The sequence below is a fragment of the Mustela erminea genome, chromosome 11 (genome assembly GCF_009829155.1).
Source record: "Mustela erminea isolate mMusErm1 chromosome 11, mMusErm1.Pri, whole genome shotgun sequence".
Lineage (NCBI taxonomy): Eukaryota > Metazoa > Chordata > Mammalia > Carnivora > Mustelidae > Mustela > Mustela erminea.
The window spans coordinates 70,463,584-70,488,712 of NC_045624.1; the positions used below are offsets into that span (position 1 = coordinate 70,463,584).

The window sequence follows — 25,129 nt, forward strand, 5'->3', positions numbered from 1 at the left end:
TTAATTGGTTTGTATAATTGGCTGCTCCCATGTTAGGAGCATAGATATTTAAAATTGTTAGGTCTTCTTGTTGTACAGACCCTTAAATATGATATAGTTTCCTTCCTCATCTCTCATTATAGTCTTTGGTTTAAAATCTAATTTATCTGATATAAGGATATCACTTTCTTTTGATGTCCATTAGCACGGTAAATTGTTTTCCACCCCCTCAACTTTAAATCTGGAGGTGTCTTTGGGTCTAAAATGAGTTTCTTGTAGACAGCATATCATTGGTTCTTGTTTTTTTGTTTTGTTTTGTTTTTAATCCATTCTGATACCCTGTGTCTTTTGATTGGGGCATTTAGCCCATTTACATTCAGGATAGCTATTAAAAGATATGAATTTAGTATTAGTATTGGTATGACAGCCATTGTACTGCCTGTAAGGTGACTGTTACTGTATATTGTCTCTATTCCTTTCTGGTCTGTTACTTTTAGGCTCTCTCTTTGCTTAGAGGACCCCTTTCAATATTTCCTGTAGGGCTGGTTTGGTGTTTGTAAATTCTTTTAGTTTTTGTTTGTCCTGGAAGTTTTCTATCTCTCCTTCTATTTTCAATGACAGCCTAGCTGGATATAGTATTCTTTTTTTCAGATTTTTATTTATTTATTTGACAGACAGAGATCACAAGTAGGCAGAGAGGCAGGCAGAGAGAGAGAGGAGGAAGCAGGCTCCCCGCTTGAGCAGAGAGCCCCACGCGGGGCTCGATCCCAGGACTCTGAGATCATGACCCGAGCTGAAGGCAGAGGCTTTAACCCACTGAGCCACCCAGGTGCCCCTGGATATAGTATTCTTAACTGTATATTTTTCTTGTTTAGTGCTCTGAATATATCATGCCAGTCCTTTCTGGCCTGCCAGGTCTCTGTGGATAGGTCTGCTGCCAATCTAATATTTCTACTGTTGGATGTTACAGACCTCTTGTCCTGAGCTGCTTCAGGATTTTCTCTTTGCCACTGAGACTTGTAAGTTTTACTATTAGATGAGAGGGTATGGACCTATTTTTATTGATTTTGAGCGGGGTTCTGAGTGCCTTCTGGATTTTGATGCTTGTTCCCTTTCCCAAATTAGGGAATTTCTCTGTAATATGCTCCAATATACCTTCTGCCTCTCTCTCTCTCTTTCTTTTACTGGGGTCCCAATTATTCTAATATTTTTTCATCTTATGGTATCACTTATCTCTCAAATTCTCCCCTCGTGGTCCAATAGTTCTTTGTCTCTCTTTTGCTCAACTTCTTTATACTCCATCATTTGGTCTTCTATACCATTAATTCTCTCTTCTGCCTCATTTATCCTAGCAGTAAGAGTCTCCATTTTTTATTGCACCTCATTAATATCTTTTAAAATCTCAACTAGGTTTGATTTTAGTCTTTTATTTCTCCAGAAAGGGATTCTCTGATATCTTCCATGCCCTTGATAATCATCATTCTGAACTCTAGTTCTGACATATTACTAATGTCCATATTGATTAGGTCCCTAGCCATTGGTACTGCCTCTTGTTCTTTTTTGTGTGTGGTGAGTTTTTCCACCTTTTCATTTATCCAGATGAGAATAGATGAATGAGAGAACAAAATACTAAATGGGTAGCAATGACCCCAGAATATATACACTAACCAAATCAGAAGAGACCAAAACCGGGGGAGAAGAAGAGGGGGGGAAAAGGGGGATATATATATATATATATATGTGTACATATATATATATATATCCATGTACATATATATATATATATATATATATGTACATATATATATATATATATATATTAGACTGGTGAATAGAACTGAGCCACACACTTCATTTTGGGTGTATTTTGGTCTTTTGGGAAAAAAACTACTTCCTAATATTTTAAAGAAAAAAATATATATATGGGTAAACATGATGAAGGGATGGAATACGATTGTAAAGAAGAAAGTTTAAAAAGATTCTAAAGAAGGAATTCATAAGAAGTTGGTGGAAAAAAAGAGGAAAGAATGTGATCAGGCTGGAGACTAGAATAAACCCATGCACTGGAATTAGGGTATATTTTGATCTATTAGAAGAAATTGTATTCCAAAATTTTAAAGAAAAAAGCCCTATCTGTATACAAAAAATAAATACAATGAAGGGATAAAATATGAATATAACAATGAGAACTTTTAAAAGATTATTTATTTATTTATTTGACAGATAGAGATCACAAGTAGGCAGAGAGACAGAGGGAGAGGGGGAAGCAGGCTCCCCACCAAGCAGAGAGTCCAATGTGGAGCTCAACCCCAGGATCTTGAGACCATGACCTAAGCCAAAGACAGAAGCTTAACCCACTGAGCCACCCAGGCGCCGCTATAAGAATGAAAATTTTAAAAAAGATTTTAAAAAAGGTATTGATAAGAAAAAATAGTTATGTTAAAATAGGTTAGAGGAAAAATTTTAAAAATAGAGTAAGAAAAAAATTTAAAGATTTAATTTTGGAAGACTAAAGAATCATGGGGGAAAAGCCATGAATTTTTTTTTTTAAGATTTTAGTTATTATTTGACAGAGAGAGGCACAATGAGAGAGGGAACACAAGCAGGGGGAGTTGGGGGAGGGAGAAGCATGCTTCCCGCTGAGTGTGGAGACCAATGTGGTGCTCGGTGCCGGGACCCTGGGATCATGACCTAAGCCGAAGGCAGATACTTAACAACTGCGCCACACGGGTGCCCCAAAAAGCCATGAAGTGTATGTGTTGCTTTCCCCTAGCTCTGGAGTTCTGCAGTTCTTATTGATATGTGAACTTGGTCTTGGCTGGATGTCCTTGCTGATCTTCTGGGGGAGGGGCCTGTTGTGGTCATTCTCTAATGTCTTTGCCCAAGGTGGAATTGCACCACCCTTGCCAGGGGCCAAGCTAAGTAATCTGCTCGGGTTTGCTCTCAGGAGCTTTTGTTACCTGAACGCTTTCCATAGAGCATTAGAGGATGGGAATGAAAATGGCAGCCTCCCAGTCTCTGGCCCCGTAGGAGCCGAGAGTTCAGGGCCCCACTCCTCAGTGCACCCTTAGAGAAAATCAGTCAATCCCTCCTGTCTCCCTGGTTTCCAGCCACACTCGGAGCTCACCCAGCCTGTGACTGAGCATTTCTATCTCTGGCGCACAGCCCCGTTTGGAGTTTCCAAACCCAGAAGGTTCCTGCAGCACACTCCCATGCCACTCCTCCCAGAGGAGGAAAGAGGGGGTCTTTCTGGATCTGCCACTTGTGGGGACCCTGCTCGAAGAACAGTGGCCTGACTTTGCTTTGGATCACAGTTTAAGGTATTCCTGAGCTGAGAGCCCACTTTTCGGCTCCATCTCTGCAGGCAGTTTCCCTCCTCTGATACCTGGGAGGTCTGCCACACTCAGACACCCCTGGTCTTTTTGTGACCCTGTGGGTCCTGAGACCACACTGTCCCTGCGAGGGCTTCAACCCCACTTAGCCCTGGAGCAAAGTCCCTCAGTGGAGCAGACTTCTAAAAGTTCTGTCTTCCTATATATCACCTCGGATTCACTTCTCTGCACATCTCACCTTCCAGAAAGTGGTTGATTTTCTGTTCCTAGAACTGCTGTTCTTCTTCTCTTCTATCTCTTGTTGAGTTTGTAGGTGTTCAAAATGGTTTGATAACTATCTAACTGAACTCCTGGGACCTGATATTTCAGTCTCCTACTCCTCAGTCATCTTGCTTCCCACCCTGGTCTCCTCTTTGCAAAGTCACCTTTCTGGCTGTATTCCTGACTAAAAGTAACACTTTCCAGTGAGCCTCCTACCCTTCCACCATCTTGCTCCAGGAAGAAAGTTTCTGAAAAAAGATTTTATTTATTTGAGAGAGAGAGAGAGGGAATAAGCCAAGGGAGCAGGGGCAGAGGGAGAGAAGCAAACTCCCTCCTGAGCAGGGAGCCTGATGAAGGGCTCAATTCCAGGACTCTGGGATTATGATTTAAGATTTTATTTATTTATTTGCAGAGATCACAAGTACGCAGAGAGGCAGACAGAGAGAGAGGAGGAAGCAGGCTCCCTGCTGAGCAGAGAGCCTGATGCAGGGCTTGATCCCAGGACCCTGGGATCATGATCTGAGCTGAAGGCAGAGGCTTTAACCCACTGAGCCACCCAGGCGCCCCTGGGATTATGATTTAAACTGAAGGCAGACACTTAACTGGCTGAGCCACCCAGGTGCCTCGGAAAAAAACATTAAGGTTAATCTGGGCACACTTTAAAAAGACAGTGAGAGAAAGAAATTAGACACAAATTTTATCATTGTGTATCCATAAATATCTAAGAAAGAGGATGATCCTATGTATTTTTGTCCCTAGTGTCTCAATTCTATTTTAGTGAAATTTTATTAGTCTAATTAACATATTACTTAATATTTTTTTATTTAATTTTTTAACTTTATGATTTTTCATTTTAAGAAATTTAGCAACTGGGAGTTCTGATTCATAGCTTCAGGCCCTCAGTAGTAGAGACTAACCTGCCAAATAATCATAATTGGATGTTGATAGACAAAGATAGTCACTTAAAACTGCATTGTTTTAAGCTGTCTACTCTCAAAAATCTCTCAATAAATGTCCCATGATAAGATATATAATGACTGTACATGGAAAACCTCCATGATATATTCCTTGTCCTTCTAGAAAATTACTGTTTATTTTTTAAGATTATCAGTGCCAATATTACCTCTGCTGTGCAACTGCCCCAGTAAATACCCAAGACTATTATGTAGGCCCATAGCGCTACCCACAGAACTTGGTTGGAGCCCTTGTCATATGTCTACTTACGCCTGCAAGACAATGGATGAAATTTATTTTAAATAAATAAATGAAACCTAGAAATGATATCAGCAAAATACTATTGGATATGTCCAGGCAAAACCAAGCACTGTTTTTTTTTTGTGCCTAGTCACAGTTGTCTAATCTCTAATGTGATAGGGTAGGACCAAATAAGCTCTTTAATTTCTTTAAATTCTATAGCCTATGATTTTATTAACTTATTAAAAACATCTATATCTTCTTAACAGACAGATACTATCCGATCCAATTTTTTTTAAGATTTTATTTTTTTGACAGAGATCACAAGTAGGCAGAGAGGCAGGTAGAGAGAGAGAGAAAGGGAAGCAGGCTCCCCACTGAGTGGAGAGCCTGATGCAGGACTCGATCCCAGGACCATAAGATCATGACCTGAGCCGAAGGCAGAGGCTTTAATCCACTGAGCCACCCAGGCACCCCCAGATCCAAATCTTAACCAAACTGCTGCCTTTGCTTAAATAACTGAAGCAGGAACTAGACATAAAAGGTTTGTTTTCACATTTGAAAACTCAGCATGTCACCTCACTTGTACCTTTATCATTTTTATGCCCACTACTTAGTGGAGGCACTGATAAGTAATCATACACACTATAGTGTTGCCAAAAATTTACTATGTCATTAAAATGTTCAAATGTTTTTAGAATATTTTTGGATTTTTTTCCTTTTTAGATTATCTGCTTAAAGGAAGAGAACAAGAAACCAGCCTAAGCACTTGTCAGGTATGTGACCAAGTAAATCCTGGCCAGAGTTTGGGTACTCTGTGGCCATTAAAAGGCAAGAGATAAATCTATATGTAATGCATGGGGGAAAGTCCTGTACATATTATTAGCTGAAAAACAATATTTCACTGGTTAGTTTTATGCTATAGTTCTTCATGTGAATAAAAAATTTTATTTCTTTATGTGAAGAGAATACTCAGTAGGAAATATACTAAACTATGAATGGTTAGTAACCATTGGAAAGAAGAAAAGAGTAGTGGATGGAGAGGCTTACATTTTTTTCTTTTTTATTTTACATAAATTTGTACTGCTTTATATATATGTTTACAATAACAAAAATAAAAACACATAAGGAGAATCTAACACTCTAAATCATTTATTTGACTGGAATTCCGTTTCTTCAACGTTGTTATGTCCTTTTCATTTACCTTCCTTTCTTTTTCTCCATTTTCTTTGTCCCTTTCCTCCTGGTTTCCTTTTTTTTTTTTTTTTTTTTTCCCCCATGATTTCATTTCTCCTTGTTTTCATTCCTGTCTTTAATTCTTTTCTCCCTGCTCCCAAACTGGATCCCATAAAGGTAGAAATCAGAAAGTGTGAATAGGGGATATTTGTGTCATCTGCTGCCTCTGGGCACGGAGGGCTCCCCAAATGGAGGATTCTGAATTAACTATGTCATTCTGGCCACCTGAGAGGAACTGTGCTCAAGACAGAAGGACATCAAGATTCAGAGCACAGCAATAAGATATATAAAACAAAATTTCGTTGCTGAAACCCAGAATTTTCTTTCTTCATCAGAATATATAGATATTTGGCTTTAATGGCCTGGCCATTTCTCCTACTGGACTCTAGAAGAAGGAAGAAGGGTGAAACCTGAAGTAAAGAAGCTTCTGTCACCAAGAGAGGATGGGCTGTTGACTACCAAGGCAACTGCAAGGTTAGTCAGAGGGCTAGTGAATATAAAATATTCACTATATAAATATAGATATATATATATATAAATATATGTATTTATATATAGATATAAATATATGTATTTTTATATGGATATAATATAAATATAGATATAAATACAGATATAAAAGAACTGGGGTCCTGCTTCTTATGGCTAAAAGTTTATGCCATTGAAGTGAATTGAACTAAATTGATTTGAAATTGAATTGAAACACTGAATTGGGATCCACAAGATTAACCTGAGGAAGAGGTCCTTCATAGATTCACTTAATTAATTTATTGTTGCAATAGCTGCCAACTTCTGCTAGCTACTTAAAATATATTTTCCCCCCAAATTCAAAACAAAACCACCATGAGATATCACCTCACACCTGTCAGAAAGGCTAGTACCAGAAGATGAGAAATAACAAGTGTTGGAGATTATGTGAAACAAAAGAAACCCTCATGCCCATTGGTATGAGTGTAAATTGGTGTAGCCACTGTGGAAATCAGTAGGTGATTCCTTAAAAATTAAAAATAGAAATGCCATACTATCCAGTAATTCCACTACTGGATATTTACCCAAAGAAAATTAAAACACTAATTCAAAAAGATATATGCACTCCTATGTTTATTGCAGCATTATTTATAATAGCAAAGATATGGAAGCAACCCATAGATGAATGGATCAAGTGGGCATCCATGGATGAATAGATAAAGAAGACATGGGGCATATGTGTGTCTGTGTGTGTACATATATTTACATTTGCATTTTACTCAGTGAAAAAAGAATGAGATCTTGCCATTTGCAACAAAATGGATGGACCTACAGGGTACTGGCTAAGTGAAATAACTCAAAGATGAATACCATATGATTTCACTTATATATGGAATCTAAAAACTAAAACAAATGACCAAGTGGAACCTTTTTGGGAAGAAAATGAGCAAGAAGTGAAGGGGAGTAGGAGGTACTTTCAGTTATGGAATGAATAAGACATGAGAATGAAAAGCACAGTGTGAAGAATATAGTAAGTGATACTGCAAAAGCATTGTATGGTGACAGAAGGTAGCTACACTTGCAGTGAGCATAGCATAACCTACAGAGTTGTTAGATCACTATGTCGTATACCTGAAAGAAACTAATATAACACTGTATGTCAACTATATTTTGATTTTTAAAAGATATATATATATATATATATTTCTCCCTTAATCATCATGATCATCCCTTATTCAGAATAACTCCCTTAATCATCAGAATAACATTATCCCTACTTTATAGATGAACAAGCTGAGTCTCAGGGAAATTGGGTCATCCATCCAATGGCATTAACTGGTGAGTAAATGTCTGTGTCTCTTTCAGCCAATCCAGCAAAGACTGTTCTGTGAAATTGTGTGAGAGGCTTCATGAAGCCATGTGTCTATTTGAAATGTCCCCAAGTAAGACCCCTAAACATTCTGGAATTAAACAGTTGTGGAACTGTTTAATCAACTGTTAAATTTGTTCAGTGCTCAGGTGTTTTTCACTTTTCAGAAGGAAATGAGAAAAAGTGGAAATCTTTTAAGCAGAATCAACAAACTATAATCAAAAAGTATATCTCTCTTGCTATGTATATAATGCATATACATATATGCATATAATTATGTTTATTTTAATATATATACATCTATATACATATTTATGTGTATTCAGGCAATGTTTCCATTGCAGTGAGGCAGACCTGTAAACTACTCTATCTGCAGACAGGAAAATATAAGGCAGTATTCTTTAAAGTTCTAGAATTGAGTACCCAGAATTTTAATTTATATCTCTAATACCAAGCTGCTCCCAGAATGTTGTCAGTAAGATCTTTATTTATATAGAAACAAGAAGACCCAGCTGAAGGATGTGTGTGTATTTAATGTGACTCTGGATGATCTCTGAAGCAGTGGGTACTTGTTTAAACTAGTGTAAAGCAGTTTTAATGGGTAGACTCAATTCCTATGTTCTTTGAATCTAAAGGAGTTTTATTGTAAGTGGCAAGGTAATAAGGGTTAGGATTTTGTGATACACAAATGCTTCCTATTGCTTCTCTTCTCTTCCTATCTTCCAACCATAAATTGGGTATGGTAAAACCATTTTCTACTGTCATCACTGAAGGAAGTTACAGAGGGAAAGCCAACTATCAGATTTTCATTTTAAACTAAGTCAAGGCAAGCAGTATTTAATGCATGTCCCATCTATATCAGAAGAAGCCACTTGGTCTTCTAATGTTAAGAACAGGAGGGATTTTATTTTAGAAATGTAGTTTGCCTGCTATAAAATGGTGGCTGAGATGTCCATTCGTAATCCCTGCCAACCTTGGATTATGGAAGTGGTTCCATTTCTTGATGCTTTAGTGCCACCTATGGTTCCAAGTTAGAAAATGTTCATTTAAAATAAATTCTAGAGACCAAAAACAGTATCCTGGTTTTGAATTAGCATACTTATCACTCAATTAGATTTTGCCTTTGGAGTTTGACTAAATGAACTGAGTATCTTTCTGGAGGGCAATTTGACAATATGCATTATGAGATTTTTCTAAATGTTTAGTAATTTCATGATGAGAGACAAAGACACATTATAAGAATATTTATTATGGCGTTATTTAAGAAAATTAATGTTGAAATGATTATAATGCATATATAAGATGGAAATGATGTAGCCATTTAAAAATATATTAAAAAATCACCTTTAATAGTAATTTCTATAATTTTTCTCCTCATAGAAAGATTTTAGGTCTTTTATAAACCATTAAAAACCTAAAGATGTATATAATTCTACAGTGTGCAGTAGGACACCAAAAATAATACCAAAAATAATATAATCCATAATCCACAAAACTAAACTACTATGTACCTAAAAATTTGAGTTAATAAATACACTGGAAGAGATTGTTTTATTTTACATACACACCAGTCAAGATAAATGAAATGAAGTCCCTACTTTATAGAGAAAACAGCAGTCATCAGATAGAGACTTCGTCTTTCTAAAATAAAACATACATACCTCCCTTGTGTTTCTGTCCTGGTCTACATCTCTCCAGTTATCATAGAGGGATCTAATCTCTCCACCTCTGCTTGGAGTTTTTCCCCCTCTCATACTCAAGAACTTTACACTATCCATTATCCCTTTTCTTCTTATTAGTATAGTCATTCTTCCCTCTCAACTGAACATTTTCCACCAGCTTTAAGATATACTGAAGTATCTGTTATTTAAAATAATAATTCCTTTCTCAACTCGTGTCCTCCACCTCCCAGCTTCTAGCAAACTATAGTCTTCTCTCTCTCACTTCATAGTGTCCTTAATTTTCTGTATTTGTTATCATAATTTTCATATATTCTGCTCAACCCTAAACTCACTCCAGTTTGGTATATAGCCTCACCACCCCCATTAAAACACCTGTTAAGCCATTAATGGTCTCCATGTTGCTAAACTCATGGCTTTTTTTCAGTCTTCATTGCAGTATCTCAGCATAGTCAATACCCTTGACCAATGTTTGAAACACTCACTACTCTCAATTTTCTCCTCTTTTCTAGCCATTCCTCTCTCTCCTCTCCAGTTCCTCTCCCTCCCACTGGTCAATATATATCATGACTCAGTCTTTAACCCTCTTTCCACTCCTAAGAAATTAGGCAATTTCTTCTTAGCTATTGTTTCAATTACCATTTATACACAAATGATTCACACACCCTAATTTCTAGCCCAGTGCTTCTCTGAGCTCCTGGAACATATAAAAACACCTAAGTTTTGTCACTTTAAAGTCTCCAAGACATCTCAGTATCCATTTGACCGAAACCTAACTCATGATTTTTCCTTCCAAATTTCCTCTTCCAGGTCTATAAATGGCCCCATCACCAATCTAGTTTTGCAAACCAAATCCTAAAAGTCATTCTTAATGCTTCCACCTCCCTCAGCATGCACACTTAATCTATCTTCAAGCTCCTTCACTTCTATTCCCTGCTGTTTAAGACCTGCTGAACACGTGGTGCATTTGGAGCCTGACGACATGGCCAAGCTCCATGCGCAGCTGTTCTTTGAAGAGCCAGATGAAATAATAAGAAATTTCCTCTTCCCCCCCATAAAGACAGAGAAAAAGATTGTGGTCCTGCCATAGACCAGGCTCAAAGGATATCAAGGAGGTAGCGGACCAAGCAGCCAGCTCAGTGCCCAAACTTTCTAGTGGTAGCCCCGCTGCCACTTTGGTGCTGGCAATATGGCTGATCCTGGATGGCTTTATGTCTCTGGTCATTTCTGTTGTTAGGCTGACCTTCCTAAAGCATCTATTTAGCCATCCAGCATCCAGCCTGAAGCATGTGTCCTTAGAAGACAAAAGATTACAAATCTTTTATATCTACACATTTTTCACTGTTCTGTAGCATTTGGAGAAGAAAGTCTACTTGATGGAAGTATATTTTAACACAACTGATAGAATTTGGAAAAAAAAAATTCTATCTTCTCTCCATCCCTACCACCGTATAGATCTATTTCACCATTATTTCTTATCTGCATTACTCCAATAATCTTATTAGTTTTAATAGTCTTATAGTTTTATTTTTTCTTTCCCAATCTGTACAGCATTTTCTTTCTCTTTTTTTTTCTAAATGTTCTATTTGGGGCTTCAAGTACAATGTTGAGTAGGAGTGGTGAGAGCAGACATCTTTGCATTTGCCTTGTACCTGATCTCAGGGGAATAGCATCTAGTTTCTCACCAACAAAGTATGAGGTTAGCTGTAGGTTTTTGTACATGTTCTTCATTGAGCAGTGGGATTTCTCCTCTTACCTAGTTTGCTGAGAATTTTTATTATGAATGGGTGTTAGATTTTTTTCAAGATTATTTATTTATTTATTTATTTGACACACAGAGATCACAAGTAGGCAAAGAGGCAGACAGAGAGAGAGAGGAAGGGAAGCAGGCTCCCTGCTGAGCAGAAAGCCCGATGTGGGGCTTGATCCCTGGACTCTGGGATCATGTCCTGAGCTGAAGGCAGGGGCTTTAACCCACTGAGCCAGCCAGGTGCCCCTGGGTGTTAGATTTTGCCAAATGCTTTTACTGTATCGATTGACACAATTGTATGATTTTTCTTCTCTAGGTCATTGATGTGGTAGATTACATTAATTAATTTTCAGATATTGAAACAACCGTCCATACTTCCACACCTGGAATAATCCCTGTGGTTCAGATGTATAATTCTTTTCAAACACTGTTAGATTTTATTTGCAAATACCTTATTGAGGATTTTTGCATGTATGTTCATGAAAGATAGCAGCAGTCTGTAGCTTTCCTTTTTAATGATGTTTTTGTCAGGTTTTGCTAGTAGAGTGTTGCTAGCCTCGTATAATGAATTAGGATATGTTCCCTCAATCTCTGTTTTCTGGAAAAGATTGCCTTCCCACCAGTATTGTTTCTTTTTAAAATGTATCTGATAGAAATCACCAATAAAACCGTCTAGGTCTGGTGCTTTCTTTTTCGGAAGATTATTAATTATTGATTTGATATCTTGAAAAAATATAAGCCTATTCTGATTATCTATTTCTTCTTGTGTGAGTTTCAATAGTTTGTCTTGCAAGAAATTGGTCCATTTTATCAAAGATCCCAAATTAGTAACAAAAGAGTTATTCATGGTATTCTCCTGGTAACTTATTATTGTCAGTGAGATAAGTAGTGATGACCTCTCTCTTTTTTGTTGTTGTTCACTGTCTTTCCTTATTTATTTTCAAGTTTTTATGTTAATTTCAGTTAGTTAACTTACAGCATATGATGACCTCTCTTTTATTTCTGATATTATCAATTCATGTTTTCTTTATTATTTTATTAGTCTGTCTAATGGGTTGAATTGTGTAATGGGTTGTATTGTGCATCTCTAAGATTCCAATATTTAAGTCCTAATCCTTAATACCTAGGAATTTTACCTTTTTGGAAATAAGGTCATTGCAGATATAATTTGTTAAGATGAAGTTATACTAGAGTAGGGTGGGCCTTTAATCCAATATGACTGGTGACCTTGACACAAGGAGAACAACATGTACAAACCAAGGGATGCCTGAAGCCACCAGAAGTTAGGCTACAGGCATGGAACTGACTCTTCCCTCAGAAGAAACCATCCCTGCCAACATATCCATCTTGGACTTCTGGTCTCCAGAACTGTGAGATAATAAATTTCTGTTATTTGTAAGCCACCCAGTTTGTGCTAATTTGTTTCAGTGGCCCAGAAATTAATATATTGGGTCCTGAAAATGCATGAACTATATAGGTTTCGGAGGCTTTAAATTCCTCCAGTGTCCTTGATTTTGCATCCTCCTTGAATTAAGTCTGTATTTTTAAGTTCCTTTAGCTATAATCCACTGTGATTATACTGGAGCCCTGTTAATGAGGTGCTAAGGTGTGGAGGAGGGAAAGCATTCTATAATTCTGTAATTAAATCTCAAGCTTTTAGTGGGCCTGTGTTCCTTGGCTGGGCCTTTCACAATTATTTCTTAACTTCTCCCCTTTAGGTAAGACAGGAAGGCAAAAGTGAGCTGGAGTTGGGTAAAGGCCTTTCCTAGTAGGTGGGGTAAGATGCTGGGAGAGTCTTTTCCTCTAGAGAGTAGCCCTTTGTTTCGAAGAGCGCTCTGGATGTATTTCAAAATGATAGATTTTCTTCTCCCCACGCACCTCCCACCCTCCCAGCCAGAGCAGAGATCAGAATTTCCTTGGCTCTTCACATGGAGGTAAAACCTATGGAAGTGTGAGTCCCTCCTAAGACTAAGAGTTTCTTATTCTCATGTTAGTCCACACTCAGCCTTCAAGAATTCATCCAAATTACCACTTAAGTGTACTCATCATTTTATGGCTTCATTAACTTCTGCTCCAGGTAAGAAGATCTCAACTATGATTCTCTGTATTTGCCTGTGTGTCCAGATTTCAGTTTGGCAATTTTCTCTGTGACCAGTTCTCTGATGGGTCCAAAAAAAGTCACTGATTTTTATTGCATTCAACATTTTTCTTATTGTAAGAATGGGAACAATTACTTCAGAGCCTTAGACATGTCATTGCTGAAATCAGAAGTCAGAATAATACTTTTTAAAAGATTTTATTTATTTGACAGACAGAGATCACAAGTAGGCAGAGAGGAAGGCGGGGGTTGGGGGGAAGCAGGCTCCCTATTGAGCAGAGAACCTAACGTGGGGCTCGATCCTAGGACCCTGAGATCATGACCTGAGCCAACGGCAGAGGTTTAACCCACTGAGCCACCCAGGGACCCCCAGAATAATATTTTAAATACAATATATAACATTTAAAATGTCTTTTTAAAAAAAAAAAAAAGTAGGCCTGGGGGGTGGGGTGGAAAGTAGGCTCCATTCTGTGCGTGGAGCCCAACATGGAGCCTGATCTCACAAACCTGAGGTTGTGATCTCAGCTGAGATCAAGAGTCAGATGCTTAACTGATTGAGCCACCCAGGCACCCCACCCAAAATTTCTTTTACATTCATTTTAGATTATAATGTTAAAAAGAAAACCCCAGGTCCAAAATGGTGTCTCTTTGACTGAGTCCCCAAGCTGGGTCTTAATAAGCAATCTGATTTCAGTTTCAACATCCCCCCAAAATCTAGGCTTAACTGGTCTGTCAAAAGTTTTTGGATTGGTGCCAATGAGTTTATCACATGGGCCTTTTCATTCTCCAAAGGAAGATGAGGTAATCTGCATGGTAAGACTCCCCTTTACTTGTTAGACAGAATACTTAAACTGCCTGATTCATGAATCAACTAATAAAGCCAATTATATCTTTAAAATTTATTCAGTTGAGTGCTCGCTTCGGCAGCACATATACTAAAATTTATTCAGTTGAATTTTTGTTTACAGTAATCATAAGCAATTTATAGTATTGTTTTCAAGTTTTTAAATTTTAAATGAATGGTGCCATATTATAGGTACTTTTCACTTTTATCATGAATAATAAATTTTGGAAATTTATTCAGGTTGATACATGTAGGCCTAGTTTATCCATCTTAATAATATTAAATTGTATGAACATCTCACAATATATTTATCTTTCCTCTATTGGATGCTTGGATTTTTTCTTTTCTTCTCTAGAACAATGAATATAATCATTCATTTATTTCATGAACTTATGTGGCAGTTTCTTTTTTTTTTATATATGAATATATTTCTTTATTAGGATGCTCACAAGAATGACACGCTAGCACTGTCCTTCTGAAGTGGTAAAGAATACATACATCTGACCTACGTCATGGCAGGGAACCGGAGTCAGGGCTCTCAGAGCTAGTACCAAGTGTCCACTGCAGACATCTCCATTCACCAGAGAGGATGCTTCCTTGATTCCAACGTCTCTGCTGTAGCTTCCAGTCAGGTCTCTGTGACTTGCCCAGACTTCTTCATTCCAGCATCAGCTGATCCTCTTTTTTCTAGCCCCTCTGGACTCCTTCAAGACCAAGGTCAGCTGCCTCATGTCTACCTGGCCCAGGCAGCCTCTGGAACTCTGCAGCACATCTCTTTGGTATGCTGCTGCCCCGCCACCCTCCGGGGCATGGCTGGGAGTTGGGGAAGAAGGGGAATAACATCACGTGACCAAAGCAGCCAGCAGGGGTATACTGGCAAATGACTCTTGGACATACACCTAAGAACCTCACGGAATACATGCTTTCTCCCCAAATGATACATAACTCCCCGAGGGCAAACACATATGGAATGATTCCGTACTCCAGGCACAAGGGATACAAAGTGAATGGCGTGTACATCCATCAAGCCCTACACACAACAGGAAGTGAGCGCCTGAATGTTGGAACCAGATCTCTATCCTGGCTCTTCCCTGCCTTTGAATGGTATCATCACTCTGTCTCCGCCCGTTTTCGGCATTAGTTCATTTCTCAAAAGAGGACGGGACGGCAGAGAGAGTAGAATGAGACCAGGGGTGAGGTGAGGGATTCGTATATGAAAAACCACCTATAAAACAAAACAAAAATAATACAAAAATGCAAACCCCAGATTTAGTACTAGAATACAACGAGAAGGGAGCTGGAGAAACCACATGCGGACACAGACGGTGTGATACGCAACCCCAGGGGAGGACTCAGTGAGGAGTGGGGCAGAGGCCACGGGTTTAGACTAAGAGCCTTTCGATGGACTGCTGAATGGACTGGATCTGCTGCTTCAGCTGGGAGCCTTCTTTGATGGTGACAGAACAGGCGATGACAGGCCTGGACACCCCGCAGGCCCGCCCCAGGGCCTGCTTGGAGCGCACGAACACTTAGGGCACATTCTTATCCTCACAGAGCAGCGGAAGGTGCAGGATGATTTCCAAGGGGCTCCGCGTCTGCAGCCATCACGATGAACTCAGAGATGCCTCTGTTGAGGGTTTTGGTAGCTTCATTGGCTCCTTTCCGAAGCTGCTTGTAGTTAACATGATTGCTGAACAAGGTCCAATAGTTTCTTGGTAAGGTGGGCGTCTGCGAGGGGGTAGGCCTTCGGGTTCACATCAGCCTCAGTCATAGCTGCGATTCCGCGGTCCCGTCACCCCTTGGAGCGCCGGCGACATCAGAGCGGGAGCGCGCGCGCCTCTGCCGGAAAGTCGCGCGGGAGGAGTGGAAATGGCCGCGAGCTGTGGCAGTTTCTTTATGGTATAAACTTAGAAACTGAAAATCCACCTTAGGGTCATGGAAATCTTTGGCTTCTCTAAAACTGACTAATTGCTCTCCTTACAATTTATATTCCCACCAGGAACCTATGAATGTTTTGTTGCACCAACTCTTTATATTATTTTTCCTATATAATAGATGTGAAATGGTACTTTATATAGTTTTGGTATATATTTTCTATTTCCCTGTCCCCTTACTTGTAACAAGTACTAAAAATTTTATTTGCTTTCAGGGTGCCTGGGTGGCTCAGTGGGGTAAGCCTCTGCCTTCTGCTCAGGTCATAATCTCAGGGTCCTGGGATCGAGTCCCGCATCAGGCTTTCTGCTCAGCAGGGAGCCTGCTTCCTCCTCTCTCTCTCTCTGCCTGCCTTTCTGCCTACTTGTGATCTCTCTCTGTCAAATAAATAAAAAAGTAAAATCTTTAATAAAAAAAAAAATTTCTTTGCTTTCAATATTTCCTTGGATTGTGTTCAATTCAATGTGCCCCAAGTGGTAAAACCCTTGAGATTAGTTACATCTTCTGTTATAACAAGGCTTTTTAATTGTAAACAAAAATGTAATATTTTCCTTTATGGTTTGTGTCTTAGTGTTTTGTGACCAAAAAAATCCTTTCTCAAGTCCCAGGCTTTAAATATTTTTCTGAAATCCTCTCATTTCATGTTCATGCTTTTAATTCAACTACATTGTGTTTTGTCAATTTCACCATGTAATTTATTTTTTGCTTTATATGTTTCAAGGTTATGTTTTTAGGTGCCCACAAATTCATTATTATATTTTCCGGGTAGAATGTTCTTCATTCCTATCAAAGTCTTTTGTCTCACATTCTATTTTGTTTTATTTGGTATTAACATTGATATATCCTTTAATTATTTTCTTGGTATATTTTTTAATACTTTATTTAATACTATATTTTAATACTTTATTTTAATACTTTAGTATTTATTTTATTTTAATACTTTATTTTAAAGTATATTGTAATACTTTATTTAATACTTTATTTATTAAAAATTTGTGTGATTTTTAGTTTAGTTGTGTCTCTTGTAAGCTACATATTGTTCTCATGACAGACTGAATTTCACTAAGTGAGTTTAATTCATTCATATTCACTGTGATCGGTATATATTTGCATTTTCTCCTGTGATCAGTATATATTTCCATTTTCTCTTCATATTTTATGTTTTTTACTTATCATGCTTTCTCTTTGTTTTTGTTTTTCTGTTTGTTTTTTTGTTTTGTTTTCCTGCCTTTTGTTAAGTTGATAAAGTTTTCTACATTTCTTATATCTCCCACTTTCATGGAAGCTTTGGAATGTATTTATTTTCCCTTAGTGGTACCCTATATATTTTTTCAATCACTTTTTTAAAATTGAAGTTAATCCATATCTTTATAGCCCTCTCTGAAAAATACAAAGCTTTAATATTCCTTTATCAGAAAACACACACACACACACACACACCTTATTATTGCAGGCTAGAGTTTTAGTTAGAGAACAAAATTTTCAGCATATTTTATCAATTTGTGTGCCTTTATATGTTTCTCAATGTCCTATGTGTCTCCTTTTAACTCATGTGTGTTCCCTCTAGGTGTACTTCTCTTCTATTACAATTTACCATATAATCATTTTTTTTTCAACAAGAATCAATTAGCAACAAATTCTCTAGAAATTTTATTATCTGAAAAATGTCTTAGTTTCATTTTTTCCTTTGAATTATGGTTTACCCGAGTGTACATTTCTTTTTTTTTTTTTTTAGATTGTATTTATTTCTTTGACAGAGACAGATCAGAAGTAGGCAGAGAGGCAGGCAGAGAGAGGAGGAAGCAGGCTCCCTGCCGAGCAGAGAGCCCGACCTGGGACTCAATCCCAGGACCCTGAGATCATGACCTGAGCTGGAGGCAGAGGCCTTAACCCACTGAGCCACCCAGGCGCCCCCCGAGTGTACATTTCTAGGATGATGTCTACTGTCTCTCAAAATATTGGATATATTACCCCATTGTCTTAGTTCTGTCTCCAGTCTTTTGTAGATTATTTGGGACTTTTCCTTTGGGAGTTTACATTTTTTGCATTTATACTTGATGTTTTTCAGTTTCATTTATGCTATGTCCAGCTACAGATTCATTTTTATTCCTTCTGCTTTATTTGTTATTTTTCTTTATTTTCAACCAAAGATGGTATGTTTTTCTCCAAACCTGGAAAATATCTGCCATTATCTCAGTAAATATTACATTGCCATTATTTTTTCTCTTCAGTTTTTCTGGAATAATTAGATATATGTTGAAGTCTCTCCAACTATTCACCATGTATTTTTATGGTTCTTTCATGTATTTTATTTATTGTTTTCTCAAATTTATTTATCTCAAATTTATCTCTCAATTTATTGTTTCTTCAAATGAAGAAATTTCTCAAAAGTATCTTTCAATGCACAGATTTTCTTTTTTACTATAATCAGGATTTATGTTTATGTACATATATGAATATACACATATATACATTATATACATATTAAATACATGTGCATATCCAATTATTTATAATACGTATATAGCATGTATGCATAGGTCATGTATAACATAAAATGTACATATACAACAAAATTGAAATATGTATTACATTTATGTATTTACTTATATAATATGTAAGTATTGATATATATATGTATATGTGTGTATATGTATTTAATTTCCAAGATTTTCAATTAACTATTTTTTCTCTATCTTTTCTACCTTTCTCATAAATTGTTGTTGTATTTATGGATAGTATCTCTTCTTTATCTCTTTAACAATCCTAAAGATGCTTGTTAAAATTTGGGGCACCTGGGGGGCTCAGTGGGTTAAGCTGCTGCCTTCAGCTCAGGTCATGGTCTCAGGGTCCTGGGATCGAGCCCCGCATTGGGCTCTGCTCAGCAAGGAGCCTGCTTCCCCCTCTCTCTCTCTCTGCCTGCCTCTCTGCCTACTTGTGATCTCTGTCTGTCAAATAAATAAATAAAATCTTTAAAAAAAAAAAAAATGCTTGTTAAAATTTTAGTTACTTTTGTTTGGAATGAATTCATAGTCAATTTTCTTGTCTATCTTAATGACATTAGCTGCTTGGTGCATTGTGGAATTTGGGTTTGTGAACTCATTTCAAGTGACTTCCTTCTCTTTCTCCCTCACTCTCACTCTCACTCTCTTAACACTGAATTTCTCTTCTCTCTTCACCAGTTTACCAGTCCCAGTTTGGCAGACTTGCAATTGCCTCCATGTGACATTCAAGATTCCCATTGTATTACTGAAGTTGTCACTGCTAGAGTCCTAAGCCAGTTGTATCACTTCAGTTTCTGGTTGGTTCCTGGTTGTGAGATGATGTCTGGGTCCTCCCAATTCCCCGAATAGGCCCAGCTTCACAGAAAGACTGACCACATCCCTGCCTAATGTGCAGTGGCTCTCCGATGATTGTGGCCTGTTCTTGCTGCATGAGTGGTTCTGTATTGGCTAGAGAGTGGCCCATGGGATTTCTTCATAGCTCCTTGGTGGGAGTGATTCAGAGCATTACAGCAACTCCTCTCTCTATGGGTGATTTGAGTTCATCCCCCAGTGTCATCTCTTAATTTACCAAGTCACCTCATGGCGCTGATACAATGGAACCCTTTGCCAGCTCACTTCACAACTCTTGAAATTATGATCCTTGGGGGACTGGAGCCTATTCCTGCCTGGCTATCAATCCTCATACTCTGTACCCCACCCCTATTGTCCTAGTGAGTGGGAAGGAGCTTCCCACTACTTTTTATTCATTCTACTGAGCTCAGGCTCTTTCCTCCAACCTCTGCACTACCTCCTCCCACCAAACTCCTAGCCAACTTTGATCCCAGGGCAGGGTAATTTTTTAAGATAGTCTGATCTGATCCTGTCTTTTTCAAATTCTCAAGGGTCTGCATTGTCCTTCAAGGTATGGCACAGGAAAATTGAACTTTTTTGAATACTAAAAGGAAAATGAGGAGTACCTACTAACTGCTGGGTTCTAATAACCACTACCCTCAACATATGCCCTCAGAAAACAGTGACAAGAGATCCTCTTTTCTCCACAGATAATAATTTGGCTGGGATGATGCAAAGAATAAAAATACAACAGATCATTTTATTTTTCTAGTTATTTGTTTCTGCATAGTTGTTCTCTGCCATTTAAATAAAATCTACACAGAAGCTTACATGAAAATCTTAATACGTATCTAACCAAACACTTTTCTGCTCAGTAGGTTCAAAGATAATTCAGGAAGAAGGACACATGTATGACTATTTAAAGAGCTACAAAACTGAAGGGTATGGTCATTAGGAGCCTCTGGTGCTCAGAGACTGTGTCCTTTGGAAGACCTGGCTCAGATCCCCCAGAAGTACTACTTGCTGTGCAATATGAATGAGGCAGAACTTCAAATATGAACACTGATTCTCATGGGCTCATGACTCAGCCAATCAATTTCAAGCTCCAAAATTCTTGAATCCCTGAGAAAGTTTGTATTTACAACAGAAAGAGCTTTCAATACAGTTCTTTTGCAGGAAACTGGACAGAGTCCAGGTATTCAGAGAAAACGAAAGGAGCACACCAACTTGGAATGATTACTATACATGAAAGTCTCCTGAGATAACAAAGCAAAAAGCTTCCTCCACTTGGAATCTGCTCCAACATGCTAAAAGAAACCACAGGGCCTCGGGGCCATAGGAACTGCTACCGGCACATTTCCTTCCCTTACCAGATGACAAATCCTGTACTTGTAATACCACTTCCCTCACAAGCTCGTCCTATAGACCACAGCTCCACATCCAGAATGCATTCCTATCATTATATCTGATGGTGTCTGAAGGGCTTTTTACACATTGCCTCATCTCACATGATCTTAACCAGGATCCTTGTCATCTTCATCTTAACAGATGGACAGACTGAGACAAAAAGAGATTAATAACTTGGCCAAGATCACAAGGCTAGTATTTCATTGGGTCAGAACTTCCTAGGTCTTTCCAGGACAATAAACCTTCTTTGTCTTAAAATGGATCTCTTGAGTCTGATGCATTCTTGTGTGGAATCCTATGTTAGTAAATCATACATTCTGTAATCACTCTGATGGTATGAACTCCAGAGGCACTTCAGTCAGGAAGACAAAAACATATGCAAAGGGATGTCAAATTCAAAAGGATGAATTAGTCCAGAGTGGAAAGTTCTGATATAATCAACCTATCGCTAAGTGCCTGGCTGGTATCCTTGAAAGATGGTGTCTTATTGAGGGCTCAGCACTGCTCTGTGCTATTCGCAGTTAGGTCAATAAGCAGGGGCAGTAGCTATATCCAGCTTTCTAAGAGGTGTCCATACTATTGGGTACATGAATAGCCTCCAAGTCTGCCATTTTGTCCACTCTATTCAAGGGCCTATTGTATAAGCACTCTAAAGGCTGAGAACAGAAGAACTGACATGAGTTGCCCTGCCTAGTAAGACTGTTTGGTCATTTAGTGCCTTTTCTTCAGTAGACGCTCCCTGGTGGACATAACATAAGGCAAAAGGATTCACAGAATGCTGAGTGAAATAAGTCAAGCAGAGAGAGTCAATTATCATATGGTTTCACTTATTTGTGGAGCATAACAAATAGCATGGAGGACAAGGGGTGTTAGAGAGGAGAAGGGAGTTGGTGTAAATTGGAAGGGGAGGTGAATCATGAGAGACTATGGACTCTGAAAAACAATCTGAGGGGTTTGAAGTGGCGGTGGGGTGGGAGGTTGGGGGAACCAGGTGGTGGGTATTATGAGGGCATGGATTGCATGTAGCACTGGGTGTGGGAAAAAAATAATGAATACTGTTATGCTGAAAATAAATAAATTAATAAATATATATATATAATAAATGCCCTCCCCCCCCCCAAAAAAAAGGATTCACAGAGTTTCTGGTCTCTTTCAAAGATCCATCCATATGCCTCTTCCTCAAATTCTCTTGTTTCCAAGATTCACTTTGCTCTTCCAAGCCCCTGAACAGCCACCTAAGCCATTTGTCACTGCTGGTGGGGGTGGGGGGGAGTCCACACATATCCATCCTTCAAATCATTTCCCCCTCTATACAAATTAATGACCAGCTGTGCTGCTTATAGCTCTGCCCACTGGAAGGATTTCTTCATTATTTTTTGTCAGTTACATTGAGTGTGGTTGTAGGGTGGTGTCAGTCCATTTTTTATTAGCACCGATATATTTTGACTCATGATTAGCACTAATATATTCAGCCAACTCATTTGTGGATGGACGGAGTCTAATTTTGTAACTTTTCTCTCAGTTTGTCATGGGGAATCCCCCATGATGTCATAAAGGTAATAAAGATGTCATAAAAATACTTTAAGGGAGAGGTTACAGCACAATTGAGATAGATGATGTGAAATTCTGGACCTGTTTCTGATACTAATACACCTGTGTCTGTAATTACTTGTGACCTCTGGACCTCCTCTGATATGATCTAAGTGTATCATTCTATCATCTGACAGAGTGCTGTTTCACCAGCTTAACCTCATGATTCCTTGGATCTGATGGTGTATATCTTCTGTTGTGAAACTCTGGGCATATAATCATTCAATATCCTGTGGTCAGGCACTCAGTGTCTCCCAGGGCTCTTTTTTAAACATCAAGTAGTTTTCTGCTATAAAAGTCCTACCACTGGTCCACAACCCTGGAGAATCTACAATGCATCTCTCATATTAGGCCTTTCTATGGCCTCCAAGAAGCATTTAAAAAAATTTTTTTTATTAAATATGATGTATTATTAGCCTCAGGGGTACAGGTCTGTAAATCGCCAGGTTTACACACTTCGCAGCACTCACCATAGCACATACCTTCCCCAAAGTCCATAACCCCACCACCCTCTCCCTACCCCCCTACCCCCGGCAACCCTCAGTTTGTTTTGTGAGATTAAGAGTCTCTTGTGGTTTGTCTCCCTCCCAATCCCATCTTGTTTCATTTATTCTTTTCCTACCCCCCAAAACCCCCATGTTGCCTCTCAACTTCCTCATATCAGAGATCATATGATAATTGTCTTTCTCTGATTGACTTATTTCACTAAGCATAATACCTTCTAGTTCCATCCATGTTATTGCAAATGGCAAGATTTCATTTCTTTTGATGGCTGCATAGTATTCCATTGTATATATATACCACTTCTTCTTTATCCATTCATCCATAGACATCTAGGTTCTTTCCATAGTTTGGCTATTGTGGACATTGCTGCTATAAACATTCGGGTGCACGTGCCCCTTCGGATCACTACATTTGTATCTTTAGGGTAAATACCCAGTAGTGCAATTGCTGGGTCGTAGGTTAGCTCTATTTTCAACTTTCTGAGGAACCTCCATGCTGTTTTCCAGGGTGGTTGCACCAGCTTGCATTCCCATCAACAGTGTAGGAGGGTTCCCCTTTCTCCGCATCCTCACCAGCATCTGTCATTTCCTGACTTGTTAATTTTAGCCATTCTGACTGGTATGAGGTAGTATCTCATTGTGGTTTTGATTTGTATTTCCCTGATGCTGAGTGATGTGAAGCACTCTTTTATGTGTCTGTTGGCCATCAGGATGTCTTCTTCACAGAAATGTCTGTTCATGTCCTCTGCCCATTTCTTTTTTCTTATTTTGTGTGATTTTATGTGACTTTATTGTCACTGACATTTTCACAAACATGCTCTGCTAATTGGTAAGGGAGTATACAGATGCAAGAGCCATCCTTCAAGAACTTGAGACCTAAGAAGATATTACATTAAATCATAATTCAGGACAAGAGTTTCGAAGATGCCATAATCTTGGATTTTTGTTCCTTCCCTTGCAGTGTAGAACACTCAGTGCGTTGGTAGCCTCTCTCTCTCTCTCTCTCTTTTTCCATCTAATTTTTTTTATTTTTAGTTAATTTCTTTTATTTTTTTATAAACATATAATGTATTTTTATCCCCAGGGGTACAGGTCTGTGAATCCCTCTGCCCATTTCTTGATTGGATTATTTGTTCTTTGGGTGTTGAGTTTGGTAAGTTCTTTATAGATTTTGGAAACTAGCCCTTTATCTTATATGTCGTTTGCAAATATCTTCTCCCATTTTGTCAGTTGTTTTTTGGTTTTGATGACTATTTCCTTTGCTGTGCAGAAGCTTTTGATCTTGATGAAGTCCCAATAGTTCATTTTTGCCCTTGCTTCCCTTGCCTTTGGCGTTGTTCCCAGGAAGAAGTTACTGCCGCTGAGGTCGAAGAGGTTGCTGCCTGTGTTCGCCTCAAGGATTTTGATGGATTCCTTTCTCACATTGAGGTCCTTCATCCATTTTGAGGCTATTTTCATGTGTGGTGTAAGGAAATAGTCCAGTTTCATATTTCTGCATGTGGCTGTCCAATTTTCCAACACCATTTGTTGAAGAAACGGTCTTTTTTCCATTGGACATTCTTTCCTGCTTTGTCAAAGATTAGTTGACCATAGAGTTGAGGGTCCATTTCTGGGCTCTCTATTCTGTTCCATTGATCTGTGTGTCTGTTTTTGTGCCAGTACCATACTGTCATGACAGCTTTGTAATACAGCTTGAAGTCTGGAATTGTGATGCCACCAACTTTGGCTTTCCTTTTCAATATTCCTCTGGCTATTTGAGGTTTTTTTCGGGTTCCATATAAATTTTAGGATTATTTGTTCCATTTCTTTGAAAAAATAATGGATGGGGATTTTGATAGGGATTGCATTAAGCATGTAGATTGCTTTAGGTAGGATAGACATTTTCACAATATTTGTTCTTCCAATCCATGAGCATGGAACATTTTTCCATTCCCAAAAAGCATTTTTATCTACAATGTATACCTCTAGCGTCACGGGATCTGATGGGCCACGTGGCTGAAAAAGTGGAACAGCTTATACCACAGTTTGGATCTTTTGCAGAGCTCCTTCCTCTAAACTCCATAGACCATATAACCCCTTAAAACTGTTGATGTTACAGGGCCCTGAATTTGTGTGGTATATCTTCCACCTCTGGCATGTATTTGTCTTACTG

General features: G+C 38.4%; 1 protein-coding gene and 1 pseudogene across 5 annotated transcripts in view; one reads left to right on the forward strand and one right to left on the reverse strand.

The window, feature by feature from the left end:
• HEPACAM2 (HEPACAM family member 2) overlaps nt 1–5,697 on the forward strand; it is a 61,750-nt gene extending 56,053 nt beyond the window's left edge. For 3 of the 5 annotated variants that reach the window (XM_032304445.1, XM_032304444.1, XM_032304446.1), the window contains exon 10: nt 5,493–5,693. In XM_032304445.1, the coding sequence (XP_032160336.1) occupies nt 5,493–5,505 (13 nt within the window). In that variant the 3' untranslated portion in view covers nt 5,506–5,693. Of the gene's footprint in view, nt 1–5,492 lie in introns of all 5 variants that reach the window. The other 2 variants (XM_032304438.1, XM_032304443.1) reach the window with 2 other exon arrangements.
• Nucleotides 5,698–14,627: 8,930 nt separating this feature from the next.
• On the reverse strand, nt 14,628–16,082 carry LOC116569241 (annotated as a pseudogene).
• Between the last annotated feature and the right edge of the window lie 9,047 nt (nt 16,083–25,129).